General features: G+C 33.1%; 3 protein-coding genes and 1 long non-coding RNA gene across 5 annotated transcripts; 1 reads left to right on the forward strand and 3 right to left on the reverse strand.

The window, feature by feature from the left end:
- Positions 1-499: 499 nt before the first annotated feature.
- LOC134260284 (metabotropic glutamate receptor 3-like) lies at positions 500-2,714 on the reverse strand. The gene is made up of 2 exons (XM_062742855.1): positions 1,541-2,714; positions 500-1,366 (listed from the first exon to the last, which is right to left on the reverse strand). Exons 1-2 carry the CDS (start codon positions 2,712-2,714, stop codon positions 1,224-1,226), a joined length of 1,317 nt encoding a protein of 438 aa, XP_062598839.1. The 3' UTR covers positions 500-1,223.
- On the reverse strand, positions 2,615-13,421 carry LOC134260285 (metabotropic glutamate receptor 6-like). 2 transcript variants are annotated; one of them, XM_062742856.1, is made up of 8 exons: positions 13,309-13,421; positions 8,841-8,953; positions 5,337-5,530; positions 4,977-5,190; positions 4,750-4,850; positions 4,086-4,247; positions 2,894-3,007; positions 2,615-2,749 (listed from the first exon to the last, which is right to left on the reverse strand). In XM_062742856.1, exons 1-7 carry the CDS (start codon positions 13,345-13,347, stop codon positions 2,955-2,957), a joined length of 876 nt encoding a protein of 291 aa, XP_062598840.1. In that variant the 5' UTR covers positions 13,348-13,421; the 3' UTR covers positions 2,615-2,749; positions 2,894-2,954. The 2 variants fall into 2 exon arrangements, with proteins under 2 accessions (XP_062598840.1, XP_062598841.1); XM_062742857.1 differs by lacking the exon at positions 13,309-13,421 and adding an exon at positions 10,191-10,715.
- A 1,974-nt stretch (positions 13,422-15,395) lies between these two features.
- LOC134260283 (metabotropic glutamate receptor-like) lies at positions 15,396-24,722 on the reverse strand. The gene is made up of 9 exons (XM_062742854.1): positions 24,119-24,722; positions 22,242-22,354; positions 20,703-20,896; positions 19,727-19,940; positions 19,506-19,606; positions 17,783-17,944; positions 17,554-17,667; positions 16,169-17,416; positions 15,396-15,980 (listed from the first exon to the last, which is right to left on the reverse strand). The coding sequence occupies exons 1-9, from the start codon at positions 24,581-24,583 to the stop codon at positions 15,931-15,933; spliced, it is 2,661 nt and encodes an 886-aa protein (XP_062598838.1). The 5' UTR covers positions 24,584-24,722; the 3' UTR covers positions 15,396-15,930.
- LOC134260287 (uncharacterized) lies at positions 16,688-19,675 on the forward strand. Its single transcript, XR_009990508.1, has 3 exons — positions 16,688-16,828; positions 18,504-18,554; positions 19,529-19,675. It is a non-coding gene; the product is annotated as an uncharacterized LOC134260287 (long non-coding RNA).
- Positions 24,723-26,375: the final 1,653 nt, after the last annotated feature.

A 26,375-nucleotide genomic window follows, 5' to 3' on the forward strand; every position in this document is an offset into this window, starting at 1 on the left:
TACTAAAGTTGGACATTTTTTAGGGTAAAAATTATAAATCTGCGTCCATGGCCCTTTAAAGTACTTTGAAAAATTACAAGGTGTTTTTATACAGAAAAAGAAAATAAACAAAAAATCAAAAATAATATAATGGAATATGTACTCGTAATCTTAAAATATCATATCAAAATATAAAATTATATTAATTTAATCTGATTTGTTAGGCCATATCATTGAGTCACTCTGCAGTTGACTCGTCGACGTCAGACGCATCATACAAATGTGTGCGCTCTTTTTTAAAAACATTTTTACTAAGTGTTACATACACAGCTTTGGTAACATTATTCACACAACATAAATATCTATTTATGCTTTACATAAGATAAGAAGGAATGCTAAAAACGAAAATTTTAAATATATCGTTTCCTGCGCCTCCGTTACAGTACAAAACTAAGAATGGATGTAGCTGTAAATATGTCTTTTATTACGGACACAAAGGTGACACAATAAAACATCTATATTTTCCATCTCCTTGAAATATGTTAGACATATAGTATTTCTAAGTTTTTTCAATAACTTACAAAAGAGCAGTTATTTCTGAAATATCGTGTGACGTTGTTAGCTCTAAATCAATTACTTATCAGCTCAATTCGACAATCTTCTTACACCACCACCCCACCCCCACCCCCACCCCCCATTGTCATTTCATTTTCAGAGGCTCGTCCGTCCGCTATTATCTTCTGCTATTTTACTTAGTGAGAAGACGGGAATATTGCTGGTTTACTGTATGTTTTATAAAGCTTATTTTAGGTCTGTTTTGCGATTTTCCAATTGCAAGCATTATACATAATTTGATAAAAATTTGCCGTGCCGTCAAATTACAAGAAGTTATTTGTGGGGGGAGGATTTCGGAGAAAAATCAAAATAATTTGGCTTGTGATATTAAAAAAGAAATATAAAAAAAAACTTCAAAAGAAAATCTAGCATATTTTAGGAAATATATGAAATGATTGATTGTTTCAGTTTTTGTTTTTATTTTTTTTTCTGCGGCGTATACATGAACTTCAGCTATGATGCAAAGATAATGTTTTGAAGAAAAAATAATTGAAAGAAAACAAAATTAATAAAACTCTAATCGAAATATTTGAGAAGCATGTTTTTGTGAAATTTCCTTGCTAATATTGTAAGAAAAAAAATAATGGAAGAGTCCGCGTAATGTTCAAACAGTCCTCGCAGAATTTAATCTATGCCTCAGAGTTGTAGAGAGAATTCTTATTAACTTGTATAATCTGAGGCATAATTCCGTCTCCTGATTGAAATCCTTTATTGTTTAAGTTGGATACACACACTTTATCCTCTTCGAGGATAACATCATGTTCCAAGTGTTCTGTAAAAATATGAAATAATAAGGGTAACTTCAACTCTAACATTATAACAATCATAATCAAATCAAGGAACACAGATTCATACACCAACTAAAATGTTGGTAAGAAGTTTAATACAAATAAATTTAAATACCGGTATCAGAGAAGAAAACAATTTCGATAAATATAACACTCACCATTCGTTGGTAAATTCCCTACAGATGATTTGTAGAATTTGTTTGTATTTTCCTCTTTCCTTGTCTCCTGTAAATGACTGCCATGATGAGTGCCACTATTTGTATTCTGAGTTTTACTAGGACTGGCAGCTGTGCTTCTCATTACGTGTTCTTTGTTGTTTTTCTCTGGTCTAAAGACCACAATGTAAATCTTCTTCAGAAAAAGACAACTGAGAAAAACGGTTGCATGAATGAACAATGAAACACAAAGAGATATAACTCGTGCAGCAATAGTTGTTGAGAAAGCATACAGAGGTACAAACGCCAACCAGATGATAAAAGAAGTGAATGAGCAGTAAATGATTTCACGTGAGTCGTTCATACCGTCAGGGAGTTTTCTTGTTTTAATGGCAAGGATAAGGCATGCAATCATTAACAGAAAGGGCCAGAAAAGAAGAAGGAAGTAATTGAAGTTGTTAGAGTCTTTACAAGTACGGTGTCCGGATGGAGGACTTGATGTAAGAGTATACGTTATCTCATGTTCTGGAGTATCAATAATTAACCAGAAAATAATAACAAGTAGCTGAACAGCTGATAATGCAAGAGAAAGGAGCAAAGCGGTCATCATCGTACACATGTAAGGTCTTGGTAAGTGTTGTCCTTTCGCTGCCTTTTGTTTCATTCCAGATTTTACATCAAACGCTCTCTTATAAACAATAAGCTTCGCAAAAACGGATGAATACGCCATTATATAACCCATGCCAATAATTATTCGGGAAAGCGCACATGAAAGAGATGATGGAAAGCTCAGTAAAACAAATGGTGATATATATGACATAAGAATACTAGAGAGCAATACCATGCTTGTTTCAAAACCAGTGGCTTTGAGGAGAGGCGTATTTTTCTTTTGCACAAAGACAACTGATACAACGATACATAGAACAGAACCAAAAACACACAATACCAGAATAGCAACAGAAAAAGGATGTCCGTACGAAAAATAAGAAATTGGAATTTGCATGCATTCATTTCTATCTGAATTCGGTGTATATCCGTGTGAACAGCCTGTACAACTGTATGGGTCTGATGAATTAGTGATGGATCCTGTAGGACAGGGTGTACAGTCCCAACAACAGATATCTGTTATTCTTTTGATGTAGCCAGGAAGACAATCCACAGAACACGCCGCCTGCATCTTAAAAGTGTTGAGGATCAAGTCTTCTCCTACAACTTGTTTTAAAGAAAAAAAAATGAACATTTTTCAGAAAAGTTATATTACATTCCAAATCAATTTGTGATTTTAAATGCTCTTTATTTCTAAGCTCAATAAACACGTTAAAGCAAATGATATGTAATTATATAATTATGTAATACATTTTCCTATTTCAGTCCATTCAAAGTGATTGCCTTTTTCTTTGTACTGTAGTATACTGTATCAAGGTTGTCCTTCAACGCCATGAACGAAATTGAATGAAGTGTTCAAAGGGTCTGTAAATTGAAATTGAACGAATTATTTCTCATTTTTATATACAAAATTTGTCAAACATTCCGTCTGTCTGATCAAGACATAGCACACAACAAGGTAAATTATTGACAAACAAGTTGATGAAACAAGAATATCAGCAATCTTGTTACCGTTCACGGTAGCCTAGTGATAGAGCGTTCGCTTCGTTATCGGAAGGCCCGGGTTCGATTCTCGTTCGCAGTGCAGCGTCAAACCTAAGACGTAAAAAAGTTAGTGACTGTTCCTTCGCCAAGCTCTCGGCATCAGAAGTGAAAGTTACGGGTCTTTCGGATATGACCTTAAACACGTAGGTCCCGTGTCACAGTAGCCGTTGGCACGATAAAGAACCCTCACTGCTCAATGGCCCTGAGCACCGAGTATATGTCTGACAAATTTAAAAATTTAAATTTGAAGCCCTTCAACGGCATACGGTGACGTCTCCATATGAGTGAGAAATTCCCGAGAGGGACGTTAAACAATATACAATCAATCAGTCAGCAGTCTTGTTCAAAGTCATTATTTCGTAAGTTCTGTGGTCGATACAAGGACCTTGTCAGCAAATAAAATTTATCATTGAGTCAAATGCTAACTGACGTATTTCATACTAATTGTTAGTCCATTACTTATACACTGAATTGACGACGGATTTTTCCATTATTTCCCGATCATGACAAGGAGCACACACGGCGGGTGTGACCGGTCGGCAGCGGATGCTCACTCCTCCATGGCACCTGATCACACCCCTGATGTTTTGGAGGACCGTGTTTGATCTGATCCCGTTTTGTATTGTTTTATGGACATTTGATCTTGAATTCTGTTCGTTATCTCCATATGTTTCATACATAGGGTTCAATGCGAGTCGTCAGGGGATATTAAATCCTATTTTCGGAGGTCAATATTGTACGCCCTGTTCACGGATTTGTATTAATTGAATTTTTTTAGAGATTGATCACTTTTCATTATCTTTATCTTTTAATTCCCTTAAAATATGCTTTTCTCATTTGTTACATTGATTTATTTAGACTTTTACTTGAAATTCTTATCTTGAACTCATGTCCTTACTTTTGATCTTCTCGAGGTATTCTAACAATAGATCTCCTGTTAATTTATCTATGACTTCTTTACATACACCAGTATGATTTTGGCACATGTCTGAATGAATGTTTAGAATGGCTTCACCAAACGCATAAACAGCATCTCGGACATTGATGATATACGGGATACCTAAGAAATATAAGTAGTAAGGAAACCATTGAAAAAGAGCAATGCTTTTAAATGTTATGTTATCAATTTGTTTTTTATTTTTGTCTTACACTAATTAGTTTCATGTGCCAATATATTTTAAAATGTTTTTACAGACTGGATCTTAATTCGAATCGTAAAGAGATTATGACAATGACTCGAATGAACATGCAAGAAATGTTAAAAAAAATAATGTAACCCAATTATCGATATTTTATTTGTTTAAAAAGATTTTTTTTTAAAAAAACATTTAAATACTACACGCATTATAATTACATATAAAATGAGTTTAATTTTAAAACTGTTAATCGATTAACTAACTTAAGTTTGTAAGATTAAGATCGTTATTAAAATGGAATGTTGTATACTGCTTAGGAACTTTTAAACGCATTACTTAATAGCTTATGTCTAGAAAGGGAATGCATATATTTAATTTCATGATGCTTTAACATTGCTTTTGGTTGACATAATCAAAATAACTTACCAGTATTATTTATCCAGGCACAGCTTTCCATTGTGCAGTTTGGGAAATATTGTTGTAGGAATTCTGAATACCACGGATTCGGATTTGTGCTTATCCTTTGGCTGTAATAATAAAATATATTAAGTATGATATTGGTATGGAAGATTCCAAGGTTAATTATGTTTTACACATATTTGAGAAGCAAATGATTAAATGTAGCAATTAAAATTCATCATTTTTTTCCTTACGTATTGACGTATTGGAGATATCCTGGATATTCAGAAGTTTCAAGAGTTAATCCAATTGCTCCCTCCATGATATTTTCTAGTCCATCTGGGGGATGGCGCCCGGTTAATCCGTCACTTCCGATCCAAATGAAGCCTTTACTGCGCATGTCATGAATTTGACGGATAATTCTGTATGCATGCTGATACAACATAAAGAGTACTACTACAATTTTTCCTGAAATGCAAATCACACTTTTAATTCATGAAATAAAAAATTGATCTTCACATAGGTGGGTCCACAATTAAGAATATAGAAGAAAGGACGTTTAAATTATTTTTTCTATCGATTAATTTTCTTGATTCATTAAAGAAATATTGTACCTTTGGAATTTCTTCTTATTTTTAGGTCTCGTACAAGCTCTTTTATCTCTAAATCTGTCATTTCTTCTGATGTTTGCTTTTCATAACCAATGCATACATTATCCAGTCGTGCAAAGGTTTTGACGTCTATGTAACCATATCTGCCATAGCTGGAATCTTCATACAGGATACTAACATACTCCCACCCATAAGCTCTGGGGAAAGACCAAAAATAAATTTCATACACAAAAAATGTAGATTAGGTAAAAAGAACTATAATCAAGGATATGGAAACAGAGATGAAACATTTAAAAAATCGTTCATTATGGCTCCCGGGAAATATCGTGTGCTTAGTATTTTAGTCCTAATAATTATTTGATTGATTGTCTGATTGTTTGTTGTTTAACGTCTCTCTCGAGAATTTGTCACTCATATGGAGACATCACCACTTGCCGGTTGAAGGCTACAATATCTTACCTATACTCTACACTTACGGCCATAGAGCAGTAAGGGATCTTTTTCGTGTCAGCGTCTACTGCGACACGGGATCTCTGTGTATACGATTTCATCCGAAGGACCGGTCTCTACGTCCCATAGTGGGGTTCGAACCAGGGACGTAAAGATCAACTCCTTACTCTGTGACTCTAGAGCAAACGCTCTAACCACTGTGCCACGCGGGAGACTAATAATTATTTGAAAATAGAAAAGGATATTTAACTTTAAGTATGTTCTCGTGTTTATTTTGTTTCTTTTACGAAGTAAACTAATATGCTTGTAATCTGAGAGGAAGCTGAATGATTAAGAAGCCATCTAAATATAAGATGATAAAACATAAGTTAACTAACATTTAAAATGATGGCATTTTTAATTTAATTAAATTTTCTATCATAAAGAGTAAATGTAATAATCTCTCTGTTAGTATGAAAGATTTAATGAGGAACACTAAAACATCAAGCACAGTCATAAGCTTTTGTTTTGATGGTAAATTTTGTGCGTATTTTTCTGAATATTATCATGAGACGACGCGGGTGTGTTAAGTCGTCTATATCATATACCTAGTAGTGTATCAGCCCTGATACAGACGTTTTGGACTAGGTGAGACAGGCTTGGGCCGATACCAACCGCTCGGGATGATACCAGGGCCGAGATCAAAACAGCAGTGTGATATTCTATATTTCTCCTTCATGCTGGTTTTAGAAGTCTATGTTAACTATATTCCCAAATTATACATTTCTACTGGACATTTGAGCTCGATTACTGTTTCATATTTTATTTGAATTTCTTTTTCTCTCTCTTTCCTTTTCTTTTCTTTTTTTTTTTTGTAAGATTAGTAGCTACTAAAGATTTTGAAAGTTTGTTATATATACCAAGGGTAAAGACAACATACCAAGCACACTCTTTCCGATTTTTTTTTTTTTTGAATTGGTAAAGCCAATCCAAACTTTGGTAGAATAAGATGTCTATAAATGTCTATAAAAAGCCCAGCAAATTTAAAAAAAAAATATGTAGAGAACTGAACTGTGTATCCTTTTACATTGTACATTATTGCAACCAAAAGAAAAGAAGCAAAACAGTAGGCTTTTATAAAAGGAGTTTCTACTTTTGACAAACTTTGCAACATTAAATGTTGAAATCAGATTTGATATTTAGGTTGAAATATCTTAGGTTATCAGGTGCCTAACCCCCCGTTTACACATAGACGCCGCTTCTACTACGTCCAAAGTGTGGTCAAAAGCGTGGCCGATCGTGACAAATCGCAGTAGGAAAGTCGTGGGGTCGTCAGAAGCGTAGTATGATCGCAGTAGAGTCTTCATGATCGGAGAGCTCTACGCTCTCACCACGCTTATTTTGAACATGTTCAAAACAAGCGTAGCGGAATCGTGGCCAACAAAAATCGGGGTGAAGTCGTAAAAAGGGCGTAGTAGAATCGCAGTAATCGTACAAGCAGCGCGGAAGCATCGTCGAGAGATCTTCATGATCGTAGTAAAAGCGCCGTGAGAGCGTAGGAACTTACCAAGCACGCTCATACAACGCTCCCTCTACGTTCGTACTACGTTCTCACTACGATCTATTTACGTGCCTGAAGATCCTACGAAGACCTACAATGACCTTACGCCGATCATATCACGACCTATCAGACAAGAGTTTGTTCTTATACCGCTGATATTTGACCAATCATCATCTGTTAACTACATGTAAAGGGTGACACTATACTTGATGATCATTTACAATTGAGCAATTTCACATCTTGTTACAGTTATAATAATTGAAAATGCCCTAAACCATGTGGTAAAGGCCGGAAAAAAACTGCGGTCGCAAAATATGTATCATCGCTAAAATTGTACTACAAAAATCTGCAGTTTCAAATATATTTACATCATCACCAAAATCGTACTAGAAGCGCAATGCAATCGTAATATGATCGGCACCACCGTAGCGACATCGCGGTACAGTCATCTAGGTCTGTGTAGCGTCGTAGTATGGTCTTCAATGTCGTAGTGGCAGCGTAGCGTAAACGCACTAAACACGGCTGCTTGTCGGCAACAGTCTGTGTAACATCGTAGTAGAAGCTTGTTAGCAGCGCGTTTGACGTAGGGACATCGTAGTACGGTCGTAACGAAGACCATAATTTGCCAAATTGTTCTATTTTGACGCTGATCGGCTGCGATCTGCCACAATCCAAAAAATTTTCAGATCGTGGCTTGATCGGGATGATCACCGTAGAGTCGCAGCTCTGTGTGAACGGGGGGTAAGCAAAGTAAGCATCCTAATTGTTAAGGCCTTATTTACACACAGAAATGTCGACGGATTTTTACGATATTTCCCGATCATGACAAGGAGCACACGGCGGGTGTGACCGGTCGGCAGGGGATGCTCACTCTGCCATAATTCCTGATTCCACCTCTGTTTTAGAGGTCCGTGTTTGCTCTGTTCCTATTTTGTATTGTTTAATGGACTTCTGAGCTTAAATAATTTTAGTTATCTCCAAATATTTCATCCCCAGTTGACCGGTCTCACCCACTGTGATATCTTTGTGTTGATCAGGTAGATGGAATTATCCGTATTCAATTCAGTATAAAAACAAGGCCTAAAAATTTGTATGAAACAAGTTAGCAAAAATACCATTATTATATATGATTATATTTGCAAAGTAATTTCTTATATCGACCATAGAATTGTTGAAATGCAAACTTTATACGAGGCTGTTGAAATTTCTGTAACATCACCATATTGAGAAATAGTATCACATGAATTGTTAAAGAGATTAATATGGTTTCCCTGCCCTTTGTGACAGCCGATATCAACCAGAACTGGCTACCTTTGAAGTCCAGAAAAGTTCGAATTGAAACTAAAAGTTGTCAAAAGATATTTTTTGCGTATTTTTTTTTATCAATTTGCCTTACTTTTTATTATATCAGGATAAAACTCTAAATATACTACTTTCGACGAAAACATTTCTTTAAAATATCTACTTGTTGCATTGCAAAGGGCTTTGCATTTGTTATTCAATTCTAATTGTCGTACCTTAGAAGCTTGACAATTCCCTTGGCCTGGTACGTGTCCGACGGTACTGTTCGTTTGAAGTACTTGTATTTTTGTCGGTCATTAAGGACTGATGAAGTAGCCGTAGCACTAATCTGAAATAGTAAAAAGATTTCAGTTATTATTTATAACAAAAAAAACTTTCAAACACTTTTTTGAAAATATTCAACAGTGTTATCGGCATTCATCGGTCATGTTTATCAAAATAAATAGCATAAATATTGCTCTGCATGTGTATTTATTAAGAAACAAGGTGTGTTTGTGAAACACTAATGGTCCCTTTATGGCAGTCTTTCTCGAGGTTTACTGTTAAAAAAACAAGTTAAATCCGAACGTCACGGTCCAAAGGTAAAATTATTGGTATCCAAAGGAAGGTCTTGTCACACGGAATATACATGTGAAATATGAAAGCCCTTGTTTTATGTGTTCAAATGTTTTGGCCAAATTTAATATCTTTAAAAAGTGAGTAAAACTCAAAGGTTAAAGGGTCTAAGTCAGTGATAGTTAAGGAAAGGGTATGCCACAAGAAATATACAAGTGATATATGAAAACCTTAACAACACCTGCTCGAGGGTTATAACCAATGTAAATTAAAATCAAAATTATGATAAATTATATTGAAATATGTCAAACTCCAAGGTCAAAAGGACATAATTGTTGGCTTCAAAAGGAAGTAATTTAATAAGGAATACACAATTAATATATGAGAGCCCTTAAACTAATTGTTCAAAAGTTAAAGCCAAAGTAAATGTTTTTCAAATGTGGGTCAAACTCTAAGACTAAGGAAAAAATATTTATACCCCAGGAAAGGTTTTGTCACACTAAAGACACATTTGAAGAATAAAAGACTTAGCTCTTACTGTACAAAAAATATGGTCAGGTTTATAAATTAATTATCTTTTTTTGCAAGTCAAGAGGTCAAATATTTTCATACCCAAAGAAAGGTCTTTTTACATGGAATAACAGTGTGAACAAAAAAAAAATAAACCCATAGCTCAAAGCAATTAATAAAATTTTCTATTGTTATGATATCAACTCCAAAACAAAGAAATTTTATTAAAATACATCGTAGTTTGAAAACATTTGCAAATACTTTTAAAATAAAAAATAATTCATTTATTGCAAAGAATCGAAATTATCTCTAAAGATTCCGCAAAGCATTGTGCCATTGGGCTCTAAAGTATGTACATTAAGGCAGAAAGGTATTGATATAAAAGAGTTTAATATTTTGGGAAGTTTTGCTCTGTTATTCAAAAAACTTGGGAAGCATCCTCCCAATTGCATCACTAATAAACCCACAATAAAATGGATTTAACAGAACTGCATGTTTACCTGTGGCATTTTAAAGAGACTTAGCAAGCTAGCCACGTATTGTGTCTCCCTACTGGTCACTGGGCCAATGACTCCTATCACCCGTCTGGATGTCTCTGTCGTACAATTATTGTATCCAATCTCCTCGTGTTTCGTGTAAAAACTTTGCTGAGCAAATTCTAACGAGAATTCTAATGACGGGTTAATGTTGTAGCAAGTATCATATGCTAACAAACCAAGAGTTATTCCTTTTTGCTTTAAGTAAACATTGACTTCCGATAAAGCGAGTACCGTGGCATCTAAAAGATGTATTCCGTTATTGGGGTCAATTTTGATATCGCATCTATCGTTGTTTGTGAAATGAACAGCGTAAAGTCCACCCAGAGTAAAGTCTCCGGGAATATGAAGATGTTTGTCCAGTTTTATCACAACAAATCGATCTAATTGCTAATGTATAAAAAGCAAGATATCCTACTCGCCTTGCCAGATCCATTTATTTCATTTTTTGCATGTTGTATATTGAAATAGTTACTTTTCCTTGGTATTACATTAAATGATAACTTTACTTTAACTCCTTTAACTTTTGTACTTTATTTAAAAAATACAAAAAACATAAGGAAAAAATAATAACTGAAATAAAAAGCTTTCATTTAGATTGCATCTCTTTGTGCACTGTAAATGTTTCCTTGTAATCAGTCAGTTGCATCGTTGTATTGACGGTTTTAATGAATTACATCTATTCTCTTGTAATTGTTGATTCGAAAAAAGGAATTTCAGGCAACAAATACACAAGGAAATACGTAATAGTCAGCAGAGTTAAAAAGTAAAGACATAGAGAGCAATATAATTCAACTGACAGGGAAGAAAAACACAAAAAACCGTATTAATTTTGTCTGAATTTCTGTGTATAACATCAAACACACGTCTCATAAAAATAACAGTTTTTAGTCAAATAAGTTTCCTTCTATAACTAGAATTCATCGTGAAGTAGAAATATATCATAACTACTATTGGTGATACTCAGGAATTCATCCAGGATTTGTAGCTGGAGGAGAATTCTATACTCCGGTTTTCTTTGTCTGGAAGAACATAAATCTGAATCTTTTGAACACTTAGATTGCCAAAACTTATCAATGCTGATTTATCTAATCTATTTTTTTTCGACGAGACAGACCTTTTTTATGGAATTACTAATGTCATAAATATAAAAAGTAGCCGTTTTGATACAAGTAAATTTGAAAGAGGAAGAGGATTGCAAATAAGAACAAAACTAATTCTTAAAGTATATCAGTAATACACATGTGGAGATCAAATCCTCTTATAATCTTTCGAGATATCCGTGGGTTCTAGCAGACTTATTTTTAGGCCACTTACTTAGTTGACCTATTGCTATCTGTTTTCGTCCGTCGTTGTGCGACGTCTGTCGTCCGTCGTGTGCTAACATTTGAAAATCTTCTTCTCTGCTCCTGGGGATTAAATAAACTAACTAAGTACATAGTTATGATGAGCAAGAGTGCCTTTTTCAAAATTGTGAATTTTATAGCCCCAGGGTCAGGGGTTCTGTTGTTAGGGCGGGGCTCTATTTATTATATAGTGAAAATTCAATTGATTATATAGTGACAATTCAAAATTGTCTTCTCTGCTTCTGGGTATTAAGTAAACTAACTTAGTATATAGTTATAATGCCTCATTCAAATTTGTGAATTTCATGACCTTTGTTTCAGGGTTTTGCCATTTGGTGTAAGGGGGTGGGGCTTTTTTGATTATATGTTGAAAATACATTTATTCTTTGAAAATCGTTTTCTTTGCTTATGATCCAAGTTTATATATTTATGATGAATTAAGGTGCATCTAGCAAAATGGTTAATTTCCTGCCCCCTAGGTCAGGGGTATCGAGGGGGGGGGGGAGGGGTACATAGTTTGAAAATAAATTAATGCGTTGAAAACTGCTCTTGGGTATTAATCAACCATTTATGATGAAATAAAATTTATGATAAAATTTCCACAATTTTTGAAATATGTGGCCCCAGGGTCAGTGGTTCCTTCTGGGTGCACAACTAGTTATAAAGTGGAAGTACATTCTCTTTGTTATTCTGATCTACCTCTTGGTATTAAGTAAATAGAGTAAGCATGCTTAGTTTTATAATTATGATAATCAATGGTGCCTCTTTCCAAATTTTCAGAATTTCATGGCCTCTGGTTTAAAACACGAACCAAATTTAATTGTTGAAAAATTGTTACATGATACTCAGATGACCTATAAGGCCCTTGGGCCTCTTGTTCATTCATACGAAGCAGAACTCATTCTATAGCTTCTATATAAAAAAGAAGAAGTCACTCGCTGTAGTTTTCAATTCAAGATTTATGCCGTCCGCTCTATAAACTACATTTCTACATTAATGTTATTTCGATATATTCTTTTGAGCTCGAGAAAAAAGATAACACAGAGTATGGCACGTCTGATTTATATTGGGATATTTTATTAGAAAAAGACGTAACTGGTAATTGGAAACAATTTTTTTTATAATAAAGGTGATGAAATTAACTTTTCTTACGTTTGCTTCTCTTATTTATCTAGAAATAAAACATTGCTGTGATGTCCTGCCTTTTTTCTTGCAGTATAAAGTTGTACCAGAAGCTGTCCGATGATATTATTTAGCAGTCCAATAATATATTATCGGACGACAGTTTTAAAACATTGAACAATATTTAAAAATCAACATGTGTAGCGACATCAAGGTTTAATTTTTTCAAAAGTATGGGGAAAAATCAAATTCAGAAAAAGAAAGTGTAAGGAAATGGAGGTGCTATAAATAGCAGTCGATGAAAAAATAAAGTTTTAAACTTCCTCAACAGTATCACTTTTCTTTGGGTTTTCTGCTAAGTGTGTTTATACAGCATTGTAATTATGGAAATCTAAAATTTATTTCTGATAAAGAATCTGTGAATCTCTTCATTTACCAATGTTTGTTTGAAATTTACCGATGGTCGCACTTTTAAAACCCAAGATTTTCATTATATCTCTAACTAAAGATATTAGATAAAAACCCGCGTTTTCACTTTCCATATTGATGATATCATCACCTATGTCAGACGCACAGAGTAAATAAATGTTCCAAATAAAAGTAGAATCCTTTACCACCTGACCACTGTCTATTATTTCTGCTAAGCTAAACATCTGCCGTTGAATAAATGAATAAAACAAAAGCGTTCACTTACTGTTTATCCTGCCGAAAAAAATCTCATTTCTTTTGTCTACTTATTAATAACTTCCCTGTAACCACTTAAACTTAACCACGCATAGCCACCAGTTTTGATGAAACTTTACCAATTATTATTATCTAACACCAGAAATACACATAAAAATGGCTTCTGTGTGTCTTGGTTGCCATGGTAACAACCACTAACCCTAACCCTAACCCTAACCCTAACCTTTGAAAAGTTTTAGAAAAAATGAAATTTCAGCTACTTTAAATCTACTATAGACTAGGGAAACAAATAAACCATTACCACAAAACATGACACTTTTTTGTCACTTAAGCTAGAAAGATACTGTTGAAGATATATCTTTAAATAATTTGTAACTCTTGGATATACTTGAAATACATTTCAAGGGCTGAAAAATGCTAAAATGCTAAATATTCAATAGTGATACACTGTAGGTATTACATGATAAATTCAATCAACAACCTAAGAAAAATAATAAAAATATTTGACCTTAAGTAATTTTAATTTTAAAAGTATTAGTAATCATATCCTAAAAATAACTTTCATGGTAGCCATGGTAACACAGTGTAACCAAGCAAATTCTTTTACTAAGATTGGGTTAATGCTACTGTCTTGAGGTAAAAACATAAAAATTTAAGGCTGGCAAATAACCACCCTTAGGACCTTGCAACACCGACAACATATGAAAAATTGGAATTGATTGCTATTTTGCAGTGTAACCATGGAAATGATGCACCAGTGGTTAAAGGTGATATTTTTGGCTGCTTTATTTCCTTTCTATTTATAGATTTTTTTTAGATCGGCCAGTATTCGTTATCTTTACCTTTTATATTTTAAATAAGAGCAGAGCAAACATGGACCTCCAAAACACAGATGGGATCAGGTACCATGGAGAATATTCATCTCCTGCTGACCGGTCACACTCGCCATGTGCTCCAAGTCATGATCGTGGAAAAAAAAACAAGGAAATTTGAAGACGATCCAGTGTGTAAATAATGGCCTAACAATTAGTATACATGTAAAAGAAGTTCATCAACAGTTGACTTAATGTTAGATTGCATTTGCTGATAAGGTCATTTATAAATCATAGAAATGCAAAACTAATCAATTTAATGAAAACGATATGGAATGCTTTATTCTCCATGTCACCTGATCTATCTTCTGATACCGTATAAGTAGAATTTTTAGCGAGGATTAAATTTTGGCATTATTGGCGAGGATGTTGACATCGCTAAAATTGAATATCGCTAAAAATTAATTGCGTTTTATTTGTAATAGCTTCTTTAAAATGCATTTTAAAATCGGTAAAATAACATGTCGCTAAAAATAAAATACAGTTTTTAAAGACAAATCGCTAAAATTGCGTCTCGCTAGAATTTCTACTTATACGGTAATTTTACGGACTTGGGTTTTCTCTGCGCCCGAGTTGTATTGCTTCATTGAAATTTTGAGCTTGAGAAATGTTTCTGATCGTTATATATCCATTTGACTAAGTTTCATCCAAATCACCTAATTAATACGGGGATAAAAAATGCTTAATACATTGTAGTTGCATACTCCTTAAATTTCTGTTTTTCATAAAAAAATTCTTTATTTTCTCTTCATTTCATTTAAATTTTTTTTAATATGGTTGAACTTTGGTATCTCGAACACTGTTATATTAAAAATCTTTGGTATGTTGAAGTAATTTGGAGTTCACAAACATTTTATTATTAAGTGTCTGAAATCTGCAGTTTATTGGAATTTTTTTTCCTTCAGTCCCATTGGGTTTGAGTGAACGTTGATTGACTGTTATTTATTGTAAGCCTTTTCATTAACCTCTTGTTCTGTCTCATTGTGCAACCTCTGATCATTTTGTCACAATGTTGACCTTACATTGATTAAAATTCCAAACATAAATTTTTCACATACAAGACAAAGTCCTAAAAGTAGAAAAATTCATTTTTTATTGAGGAAATCAAATTTTCAATAAAAATGAAATAATCTAAAAAGAGGTAACCAATTAAAGGATACAGCCTAAGGGATTTTTAGTTTTCAATGGTATAGTAAAGACTTTCAGATTTATATATACACACACACACACACACACACACACACACACACACACTCTCTCCCTCCTCCACTTGTGATATACGTGAATATCGAGTCACAATCAAGCACTTTAGAACATTTTGAAAGTATATACATGTAGAACATTTCATTTTGGGGTTTCAAAATATAATAGGTATTCAAAAACATTTACATATATTGCATTGGTTCTCAATTTAGTTTGAAAAGTTTATTACATGTATTTTCTAATAATTGTTAATCTGGTTATGATAATTAATTCTTTACAATTTGAGTAATAGGACCCTTTATATCAATTATATCTATTTTATCAACAAATTTACATATTCAATGTTAGTTTATCTGGAGTTGTTTTATTTGCTTTATATACTTGTATATAGTAAATTATGCAGAGAAGTTGTAGAAAGGCCTCTTGTTTACTTAATTAATCTCAGTAAAACTACTCCTGCATTAAATCCTTTTCTGCTTAAGGTGGATTTCCATATTTTATCTTCTGGAGGATAACTTCTGACTCCACTGTAAACAATATGAAGGCAAATAGGTAAATATAACTCTAATGTTATGTAATTTAAAAAAAATAAAAAGTCTTGATCAAACCGAGTTACAAAATTAATATTGTTAAAAACATTACATATGTAGATTCAAAAATTAAACAAAAAGTAAAAGAATACAACATACTAAAATTTAAAACAAGCACTACTCACTTTTGGAATTTTCTATGATGGAATTGTACGAAATGTGTAAGACTTGCTCTTTGCTTGTAGTTTGTAAATCATTGCTTTGATGGGCACCGCTAGATGTGGTCTGAGTTTTGCTAGGAGTGATGGCTGAAGTACCGCTAGATGTGTTATGATTTTTCTTGGCAGTTGTGCTTCTCATTACGCGTTCTTTGTTGTTTTTCTCCGGTCTAAAGACCACAATGTAAATCTTCGTCAGAAAAAGACAACTGAGAAAAACGGTTGCATGAATGAACAATGAAACACAAAGAGAGATAACTCGTGCAGCAATAGTTGTTGAGAAAGCATACAGAGGTACAAACGCCAACCAGATGATAAAGGAAGTGAATGAGCAGTACATGATTTCACGTGAGTCGTTCATACCGTTAGGGAGTTTTCTTGTTTTGATTGCGAGGACAAGGCATGCAATCATGAGCATAAAAGGCCAGAAAAGAAGAACAAAATAATTGAAATTGTTAGAATCTTTACACATTCGGTGACCTGACGGAGGATATGATGTAAGATCGTACGTTATCGTATGTTCTGGAGTATCACTTATTTGCCAGAATATTACCGCAAGAAGCTGCATAGCTGATAGACCAAGGGAAAGAAACAAAGCAGTCATCATCGTACACATGTAAGGTCTTGGTAAGTGTTGTCCTTTTGCTGCCTTTTGCTTCATTCCAGATTTCACATCAAACGCTCTCTTATAAACAATAAGCTTAGATAGAACGGAAGAGTAAGCCATTGTATAACTCATGCCGATCAATAATCTAGATAGTGCGCAGGAAAGAGGTGAAGGATAATGTAGTAAAATAAATGGTGATATGTATGACAGAAGGACACTGGAAAGCAATACCATGCTGGTTTCAAACCCAGTGGCTTTTAAAAGAGGAGTATGTCTTTTCTTCACGAATACAACGAAAACAATTATGCATAAACCAGAGCCCAAAACACACAATATGAGAACAACAACAGAAAAGAGATTGCCATAGGAAAAATAAGAAATTGGAATCTGAATGCATTGATTCCTGTCTGAATTCGATGTATATCCGTGTAAGCATTCTGTACAGCTGTACGGGTCAGAGGAATTAGTGATGGATCCTGCAGGACAAGGTGTACAGTCCCAACAGCAGATATCTTTTATCTTTTTAATGTAGCCTAGGCGACATTCCACAGAACACGCCGACGTCATTTGCGACTGAAGAGCGTCCAGTATCAATTCTTCTCCCACAACTAGTTTTAAAGAGAAAATAAGTCATTTTTACGGTATTGTAGGATCCTGAATCAGGAAAATGTTTTCTTAACATAATTTTGACAGACAGATAAATTCTAACTGAAACAATTATGATATAAGATCAATAATCTAGTACATTTTCCTATTTCATTCCATTGAAAGCTGTTTCCTTTCCTTGAGTATTGTAGGATACTGTATTTAGCCGGTCCCTCCACGTCATCAACGAAATGGAATGAAGTATTAAAAGGATCTGTCATTGAAAATGAAACACATTATTTTTTCGTTATAAAAATCTCCCTTATATATTGAAATAATTTATCAACATTGTTTAAGTTCAAACTATTAGCTGAAATTCGTGTTCTCACTTTTGCTTTTCTCGAGGTATTCTAACAATATATCTCCTGTTAATTTTTCTTTGACTTCTTCACATACACCAGTTTCATTTTGACACATATCTGAATGAATGTTTAGAATGGCATTGCCAAATGTGTAAACAGCATCCCGGACGCTGATGATATACGGGACACCTGAGAAATATAAGTAGTAAGTTATATGAAAGAATAAATACAGTAGTGTTATCATTTTTTATGATTACGAAGATTCTGTTTTTAATTTTGTTTAGTACGGTTATGATTCAAAAATATTCTTAAGAGACAATTGCAAATAGTAAGCTTTACAAATAATATTTGAGTCATTATTTTCAAATTAATGTAAGAAGGGCATAATACTAATTCATCACTTAAGGACATACGCAACGTACCTTACCTACTGATAGAATTCCAAGATATTACAAATTTAAACTTATAATATAATTTCATGTTCATAGACAAAAAAAGAGACCAATTGCAAATAGAATTTTGAAATTTTTTGCATTATTCAAATAAAAATGTACAAAAATTATATATTTGATTTTTTTCATCAAAAATTGTTTATTTTTCATATATCAAATTAAAAATATTGCACACAGATGGACACTAATACTAAAAAATTCAAACTACTATGCTTATGTCCTTAAAGTTTTGAAAATAGATTCAGGGGTCTAAGGCATTATTTACCAACAAAATTGTCTTTTATTTCCTATCATAGCAAGGAGATAATCACTCCATTGCACCTGATCCCACCTCTGATGTTTTAGAGGTCTGTGTTTGCTCTTCTTCTGATTTATATTTTTCTATGGACTTTTGAGCTTGATTACAGTACGGTGTCTCAATATATTTCATCAAAGAGAGCATAATCACATATATATAATGATTTGGTAACATTCATAATCACTATGCATAAAAATGTTTTAATTCTGAATTTGTTAATCGGTTGCCTAATTTTGTGCGTTTGGTTGATTGATTGATTGTGTATTGTTTAACGTCCCTCTCGAGAATTTTTCATATGGATACGTCACCTTATGCCGGTGTAGGGCTTCAAATTTTGACCTTTACTCGGCACTTAGGGCCATTGAGCAGTGAGGGATCTTTATCGTGCCAACGTCTGCCGCTGATACGGGGCCTTGGTTTTTAAGGTCTTATCCGAAGGACCCTTGTGCGTTTGAAATCTTGATTAAATTTGAATCCTGTGAACTTCTTGGGAAATTATGATTCGATTATTGTGTAGAAAGTAAATAAACCAAGTGAAATTGGAATCAACATTTCGATGTAAGCTCATCTGCACTTTGGAATAACTTCACGGCAGATTTAAGACGTGAAACAAAAATATCGGTTTTAGAAGTATCTAACGATTCATCTTTTTAAATGGCTATTTATCTTTAACAATATTTTTTGACATAGTCATAATGTAATTTTTTTTTCAAATGTTAACTGATTGTTGTATTTTTCATAATTAGTTTAATGCTAAAGCGGGTTAAAGTAATCTTAATTATAAATAGCTACCTTTAATCCAAATAATAATGGTAATTAAAAAAAATGATGATGATGATGATGATGATAAATTCATATCTTTGATAGTTTATAATTGTTCATATAGAAGGATATGGATATGACGAACAGTATTCAGTCTCAAAGTCCAAAAAACAATACGAAATAAGAGCAGAGCAAACATGGACCCACGAAACATCAGAGGTGGGATCATGTTATTTACCAGTGTTATTAATTTTCCCACAGTTTCCCTCTGTGCAGTTTGGGTAAAATTGAAGTAAGAATTCTGAATACCATGGATTTGGATTTGTTTCTGTACTCTGGCTGCAAATACAATGATTGAAATTATATTGTAATTATATGTAATATAAATTGTACATTTTTTTAAACCATTTTTTTTCTAAGATGTGTTATTACGAAAGAAAATGTCACATATCTCCTTACTTATTGACGTATTGGAAATAACCTGGGTATTCCGAAGTCCCTAGGGATAATCCTATAGCTCCTTCCATTATATTTTCTAGGTCAACTGGAGGATCAAGCCCTGTTAATCCATCACTTCCGATCCAGATAAAGCCTTCAATGCGCATGTCATGAGTTTGGCGGATTATTCTGTATGCATTTTGATGCAGCATAAACAGAACTACTACAATTTTCCCTAAAATTTAACAGTTTTAATGTTCATCTTTGAAAATGCTCGGCCTACCATCTAAAATCTAAGATATATGAACAACTAAAAAATGTTAGCAAATCAGACTCTGGAAAGTTAGCATTTTATAGCAAAATTGTGAATCAAGATGAATACAAACTGCGAAGTTATTCAAAACTACCCCTGAAAAAAAGTTGTAGATCTTTATTAACAAAATTAAGGATCAGTGCCCACCCACTGTATATTGAAACGGGTCGATATTGTAAACCCCCTATTCCTAGAGAAAAACGTTTATGTTATTCATGTAAATTGTTTGTTGAAGACGAAAAACATTTTGTTCTTTATTGTCCAAAGTATGATCAATATAGATGCACTTATAATGATATATTTAATGTAAAAACCTATACTAGTGATAACCCCATTAGAAAAATTGTCAATCCTACAAATATTTCAACTGCTAGAAGGATATGTTGTTGCTTGAAAAAGTGCTTTGTCGTCAGAAAAGAAAGTCAAAAATGAATATTAATATTGAGAAATACACAATTTTGTTCACCTCATATTTCTCACTTTGTGTATGCTTGTATTAATTGTGTTAATTTATGTTATGTTATTCATGTTCATGACTGTATGCCGACATGGTAATTGTCAATAAAGTGAATTGAATTGAAAATCCAGAATAAAAACTTAATAACACTTAATAGTATACACTGAATTATTCGCAGTTTAGATGTTACTATAAATCATCCAAAGTATTGAATACAAATTGTGTACCTTTCGCATTCCTTCTTGATCTTAGATGTGTTATAACTTCATTGATCTCTAAATCTGTCATTCCATCCGAGGTTTGTTTCTCATATCCAATACATATTTTATCTATTTGTGCAAATCTTTTGATATCATTGAATCCATATCTACCATAGCTGGAATCTTCGTATAGAACACTCACATACTCCCATCCATTTGCTCTAAAGAAAAGCAAATACATTTAAACCTATCTAAACCGAACTGCTCGCTCAGGGAGACGAATTTTGCGTCGGAATAGACAGTGTGTCGGATTGCACAGAGATAAAAACATGGAAAATGGAAAATGGGAAATAAATTTAACGTTGGCATTAACAGTGTGAAGATTTGGACAGGTGTCGAATTAGACAGTTTTACTGTAAATTTTATAAGCAGAAGGCATATTAATATATATTCAGTGAAACCTATTAATTCGATCATGGATTTGGAGACAAATTTTGTGTCTGAATAGACAGGGTGTCGGATTGCACAGTGTAAAAAAAAACGGACAATTGTAAAATGAGAAAAAAAATTAAACGTCGGAATTCACAGTTTGACGGATTGGACAAGTGTCGGATTAGAAAGTTTTCACTATATTACGAAATATGAAAAAAATGAATATATATTACGTCGGTCAATACACATATGCAAGTTTATAATTTATCAGTGATTTATCTAATTTACATATTGATTAGAAGTTTTGGATATTTCTGTTATTTGTTCTTGATAAAATCTCTTTCCTTTATGGAGTAAGAGTAAATGTCTCAATAATTTCCAAACAGCCCTCGTACAATACTATACAGTTATAATTGAAAATTGAAAAAACTCGAATAACTATTTCGCCGCCGAGGGAAAAAAGTTCCTTTTGAGGGTAACCATAAATTTGATATTTCCCGAGTACCCATTCCATAACTGTTTTATTATACCGAAACAATCATAGGCAATTTATTAAACCTAATATTCAGACATTTCTTTTAAAAAACAATAATGATAGAGGCATTTAAATCATCGCAAATACACGTTTTTAAAAAGATATATCTAATCCGTCGTTACCGATGACAATTTTAAGATTATTTTTTTGAGAATTATTAATCACTGACATTTCGAAGAATGATTGTTGTATTCATTTTGCTAAAATTCAAGTATGATTTTGACATCGCATGTCAAAATGTTTGAAATGTAAGCACTTTAAGTAAAGACGAGATATGAAAACAATAAAGTGACATGTTAATTATGATTGGTTAAATTATCAAGAAATATTCATGAGGGAGAAGAATAAAAGCTGAAGATACTGATGAGGAAATATTCTCTTCTCAGGGAAATAAATAATTTTATGGTATTTATTTGATACAGTGTAATAACAGTAGAGGTATCATATCAATACCAGTTTTTAAAATGCCGATTAAATTATATAACGTAGATATTTAATATCTCTTCTAATTATTACATAAGAAAAAGAAAACCAGCTCTTCTTGATAAGCAATAAATATTCCATTCCTCATAAAAAATTCTTGTAGTGACTAGTCATACCTGAGAAGTTTAACAATTCCCTTGGCCTGGTACGTATCGGATGGTACTGTTCTCTTGAAATACTTGTACTTTTGTCGGTCATTGAGGGCCGAAGAAGTAGCCGTGCCACTAATCTGGAATAATTAAAAAATATTTCAGTTGTTTACATTTAATGAATTTAATGACGTATTTACCAGTTCTTTAAATAAATCCAAATTCCAATAAAAATAAGCTGGAATGGAATTAAGATATATTTCTTGTCACACTTCAAACAAGTGACTCATGGGCCACAATGCTCGCCATAATCATCTTTTTCCTTCCATTCATCAGAAGAGATGAGTTGAGGATTGTTTAACACCTTTCGTCTTCATAAAAACTTTTGATCCCTAATATGCTGCCCCTTTATCAACCTCAGGGGTCATGGTTTGAGGGACAATAAATCTTTATTGTACGAAGCTGTGTGCTCTTTTATATCAGTAGGTTCATGAATTTTCTGGTCTGAATCATTTAAGAATTAATTGTTCATATGCATTAAAATTACAAACATTGATGTCCTATAATGACCAAATTCCACTGCACCCTCTTCTTTCTCCTTCAAGCCTAATTTGAACAAAAAAATTCCACACCTAACTAATTAAGGCTGCTGGCTTATCAATATGCCTCATCAGGGTTGTACTGTTCTAGAAAAGAACAATTTTATTTTTTTTATATCCAAGGGAAAAATTTGTTTATTTCTCGTATTATGACCAATTGCAACCCAAGAAACCCTGATAAAAAGAATCTGAATCATCCCAGATTACGTGCATAATGATATATCAAATAGCTTATATATTTAGGTAATCTTGAGAAAATTTTATAATTTACTGATAATTTTGACTGTCCATTGTAGCCCCATCTATCTACAAGGGCCTTGCTTTATAAAAAGAAAATGAATGTTTGCAAATGATAATAAAAGCTTACATTTTATTTAGAATAAGATGTTTTTTAATGGGTGTTTATCATATTTATCTAATTGTAAGAAAAGGGATCTCCCATATTAACCCGACGCTATTCTTCATTGCCGTGATTTAAATAAATAAATTTAAATCTGCACCACTTATTGATGCTTGCCTATTCATGAGTAATGAAAATCTAGCTGAATATGAGAAGAAGTTTCGGTAATTCTTTTTGAAACATTTTGCCCTGCTATCTAAAAACATCCTTTACAGTGAAGCAATATTGTATACAAATAGAAATTGTCATACGACATGTAATCATAAACTAAAAAAACAGATTCAGGATATGGAGCATTGAAAATAATAATTATGTCACCTCTTCCCACAAACTGTGGAGTTTATATGGAAAAGAATTGTGCTCCTTTATAAGTCGAACTTATTTATATTCTTTTAAAATAAATTTAAAACAAAATTTATACAAAAATCCTTATTCAAGTGGAAGAAAACATTTGCCTCGGCTCAACATTAGGGTAATTATATTGATGACTGCTATGAATTACAAATAGTTATTCCCAATGTTTTGAGTACGATTATTTTCAAAACGAGGCAAGTAAAATTCAGCAATTTGTAGGTTCTATGATCGTTATTAACATTGTCAGTAAATATAACTTACCATATCTCTGGGTAAAATTTTTGTACCGTTTTTCTTAAAAACGGTCAGACCTTCATTTTACACCAAATTTAAATATAGGGTGCTCCGTCTACGTGATCAATGTTTAAGCTTACAGCAGATTTAAAAGAGTCGTCATGGGATTCTTATTTCTAGGAACCCGAACACACCTCTGGTATTTCCGTGAGTCCGTGTTTTACCCTGTTCACAGATTTATTTTTTTGCGGATGCTTTTTTTTCTCAAGATTGATCACTGTTTCTTATCTTATTAGTACGAATGTGTGCATGTTTACCTGTGGTATTTTGAAGAGAGCAAGCAGACTAGCCACGTATCGTGTCTCTCTACTAGTAGCTGGACCAATTACTCCTATCACCCGCCTGGATGTCTCTGTCGTACAATTATTGTTTCCAGTCTCCTCGTGTTTTGTGTAGAAACTTTGCTGAGCAAATTCTAATGAGTATTCTAAAGACGGGTTAATGTTGTAGCAAGTATCATATGCTATCAAACCAAGAGTTATTCCCTTCTCTTTCAAGTAAAAATTGACTTCCGAGACAGCAAATATCGTGGCATCCACGAGTTGAAGTCCATTGCGGTCAATTTTTCTATCACATCTATCGTCGTTTGGAAAATGAACGGATAAAAGTCCCCCAAGAATAAAATCTCCTGGAATATTGAGATATGTTCCTCCGGATTTATTACAAAGAAATGGCCAGACTACTAACAAATAAAGCGCAAGATACTTTATTTGCTTTGCCATATCCTTTTGCTATGATTTGTGTAGGTTGTATGTTAACAATTTTACTTCTCCCTGGTATTATAACAGGTCGTAGACATCAATTATACTTCTCTGTGTTCATGTATTTTATTTAAAAATCTAAAGACGACATATAAGGAATATAGTGTCTTGAAGATGAAAGTTTTTTTTATTGATTACATCTTTTTGTTTGCACCAAATATTTCCTCATAATTAGCGCAACGTATATCCGTGTTTTAATGCAATATGCAGATTTGTTAAAAGCTGAGGAACTAAAAAAATGCATTAATGTTTCAAACAAATATATACAAGGAAGGTTAATTTATTGTTAGTGTACAAAACTATTCACAAACTGACACGCAATAAAAGTCATATAAGAAATTTCATAGCCCCTGTTTTATTAATTTAAGACTAAATATAATTCATCAATCACTCATAAAAATCCTTTTTTTATTTATGCAAAACATTTCATTACTTCAAAACAAAAATTCATTTATTCAAAAGAAAGATTAAGAAACCACTGCTTATATTTCTTCATATAGAAAAGCCGGTCGAAAAATATTATAGCACAATAATTTATGGATGAAGGATATGGAGATAACGAACAGTATTCAATATCAAAGTCCATAAAACAGTACAAAATAGGAGCAGAGCAAACACGGACCTCCGAAACATCAGAGTTGGGATCAGGTGCTACGGAGGAGTGAGCATCCCCTGTCGACCGGTCACATTCGCCCTGTGCTTCTTGTCATGATCGGGAAATAACGGCTTCTTTAAACAAGGTTGTTGAAATCTTTATCACATCAACTTATCAGTGAGTAACATGCCTTGCTTAAAAAAGTGGTCGTACTTGGGGGATGCTCTGAGATTTTAAATATAACTTACATTTATTTAAACTTAGTTTCTTTGAAAATATAAGTATTGACACAAATATGAAAAATTAAGCATTTTTCAAATGAACATCCGGTAGTGATTTAGACAGCCTTCTGATCGTCTTCTCTGATGTGTTTTCCTTATTTCCTTCCTCTGTTATATCCTCATTAGTGATGGGCACTTCCTGCTGTGACCCATTTCATATAGTGCGTTTAATAAAACTACTTGGCTTGAACCCTATGCTTTTTAAAAAGTTGCCTTCGTTTGAATGTAACGCAGTATGTTTTTCCACGTCAAAGATATTGGCATTTTGCATAATATCACTATTTACTCTATGCCTTGTCGGTATTTCACCTGACGTTACATTATCCAAACCCACTCTATTGCCTGGCCGGTCCCTCTAATTCAATGAATTTTACAAAAGGTATATTTCCCTTAGTTGCGAAGTAATCTTCTCCGCCTTCCTCAGTATTGTCTGCAACTACAAGATACAAAAAAAATCAAAGATAATGGTTCAAGACTGATCAATTTCCAATCATTTTAAAACATTTTTAATCATGGCATTAATTACAAAAATTAAGTTATTTTTAAGCATTAAATTATAAATTTACATAAAAAGAACACTTTTGCTGACAACTTGATAATCTGCTTTTGCTTATGTTTCCCAACATAAGATCTCCTAAAATGCATTGGTATAATTCCTCAGTATTATTACAAAATATAGAACAGTAGCAAATACAATGCAGGGTACCGTATTGAAATATTTATTCATTCCTTTCTGTCAGCTTATTGACCCAGTTCTTTTTCCTTGACATTGTAGCCAATGTAACTATTTTAATTTTACTGATTTAAAAAAATATATCTCAATAATCTCGTATGCATTAAGAAAATATTTTTCTTTTAAGCTTTCGTCAAATATTTC

This window comes from Saccostrea cucullata, unplaced genomic scaffold (genome assembly GCF_032062105.1).
Source record: "Saccostrea cucullata isolate Sc308-1 unplaced genomic scaffold, CSIRO_AGI_Scuc_v1 ctg2267, whole genome shotgun sequence".
In the NCBI taxonomy this organism is placed as follows: domain Eukaryota; kingdom Metazoa; phylum Mollusca; class Bivalvia; order Ostreida; family Ostreidae; genus Saccostrea; species Saccostrea cuccullata.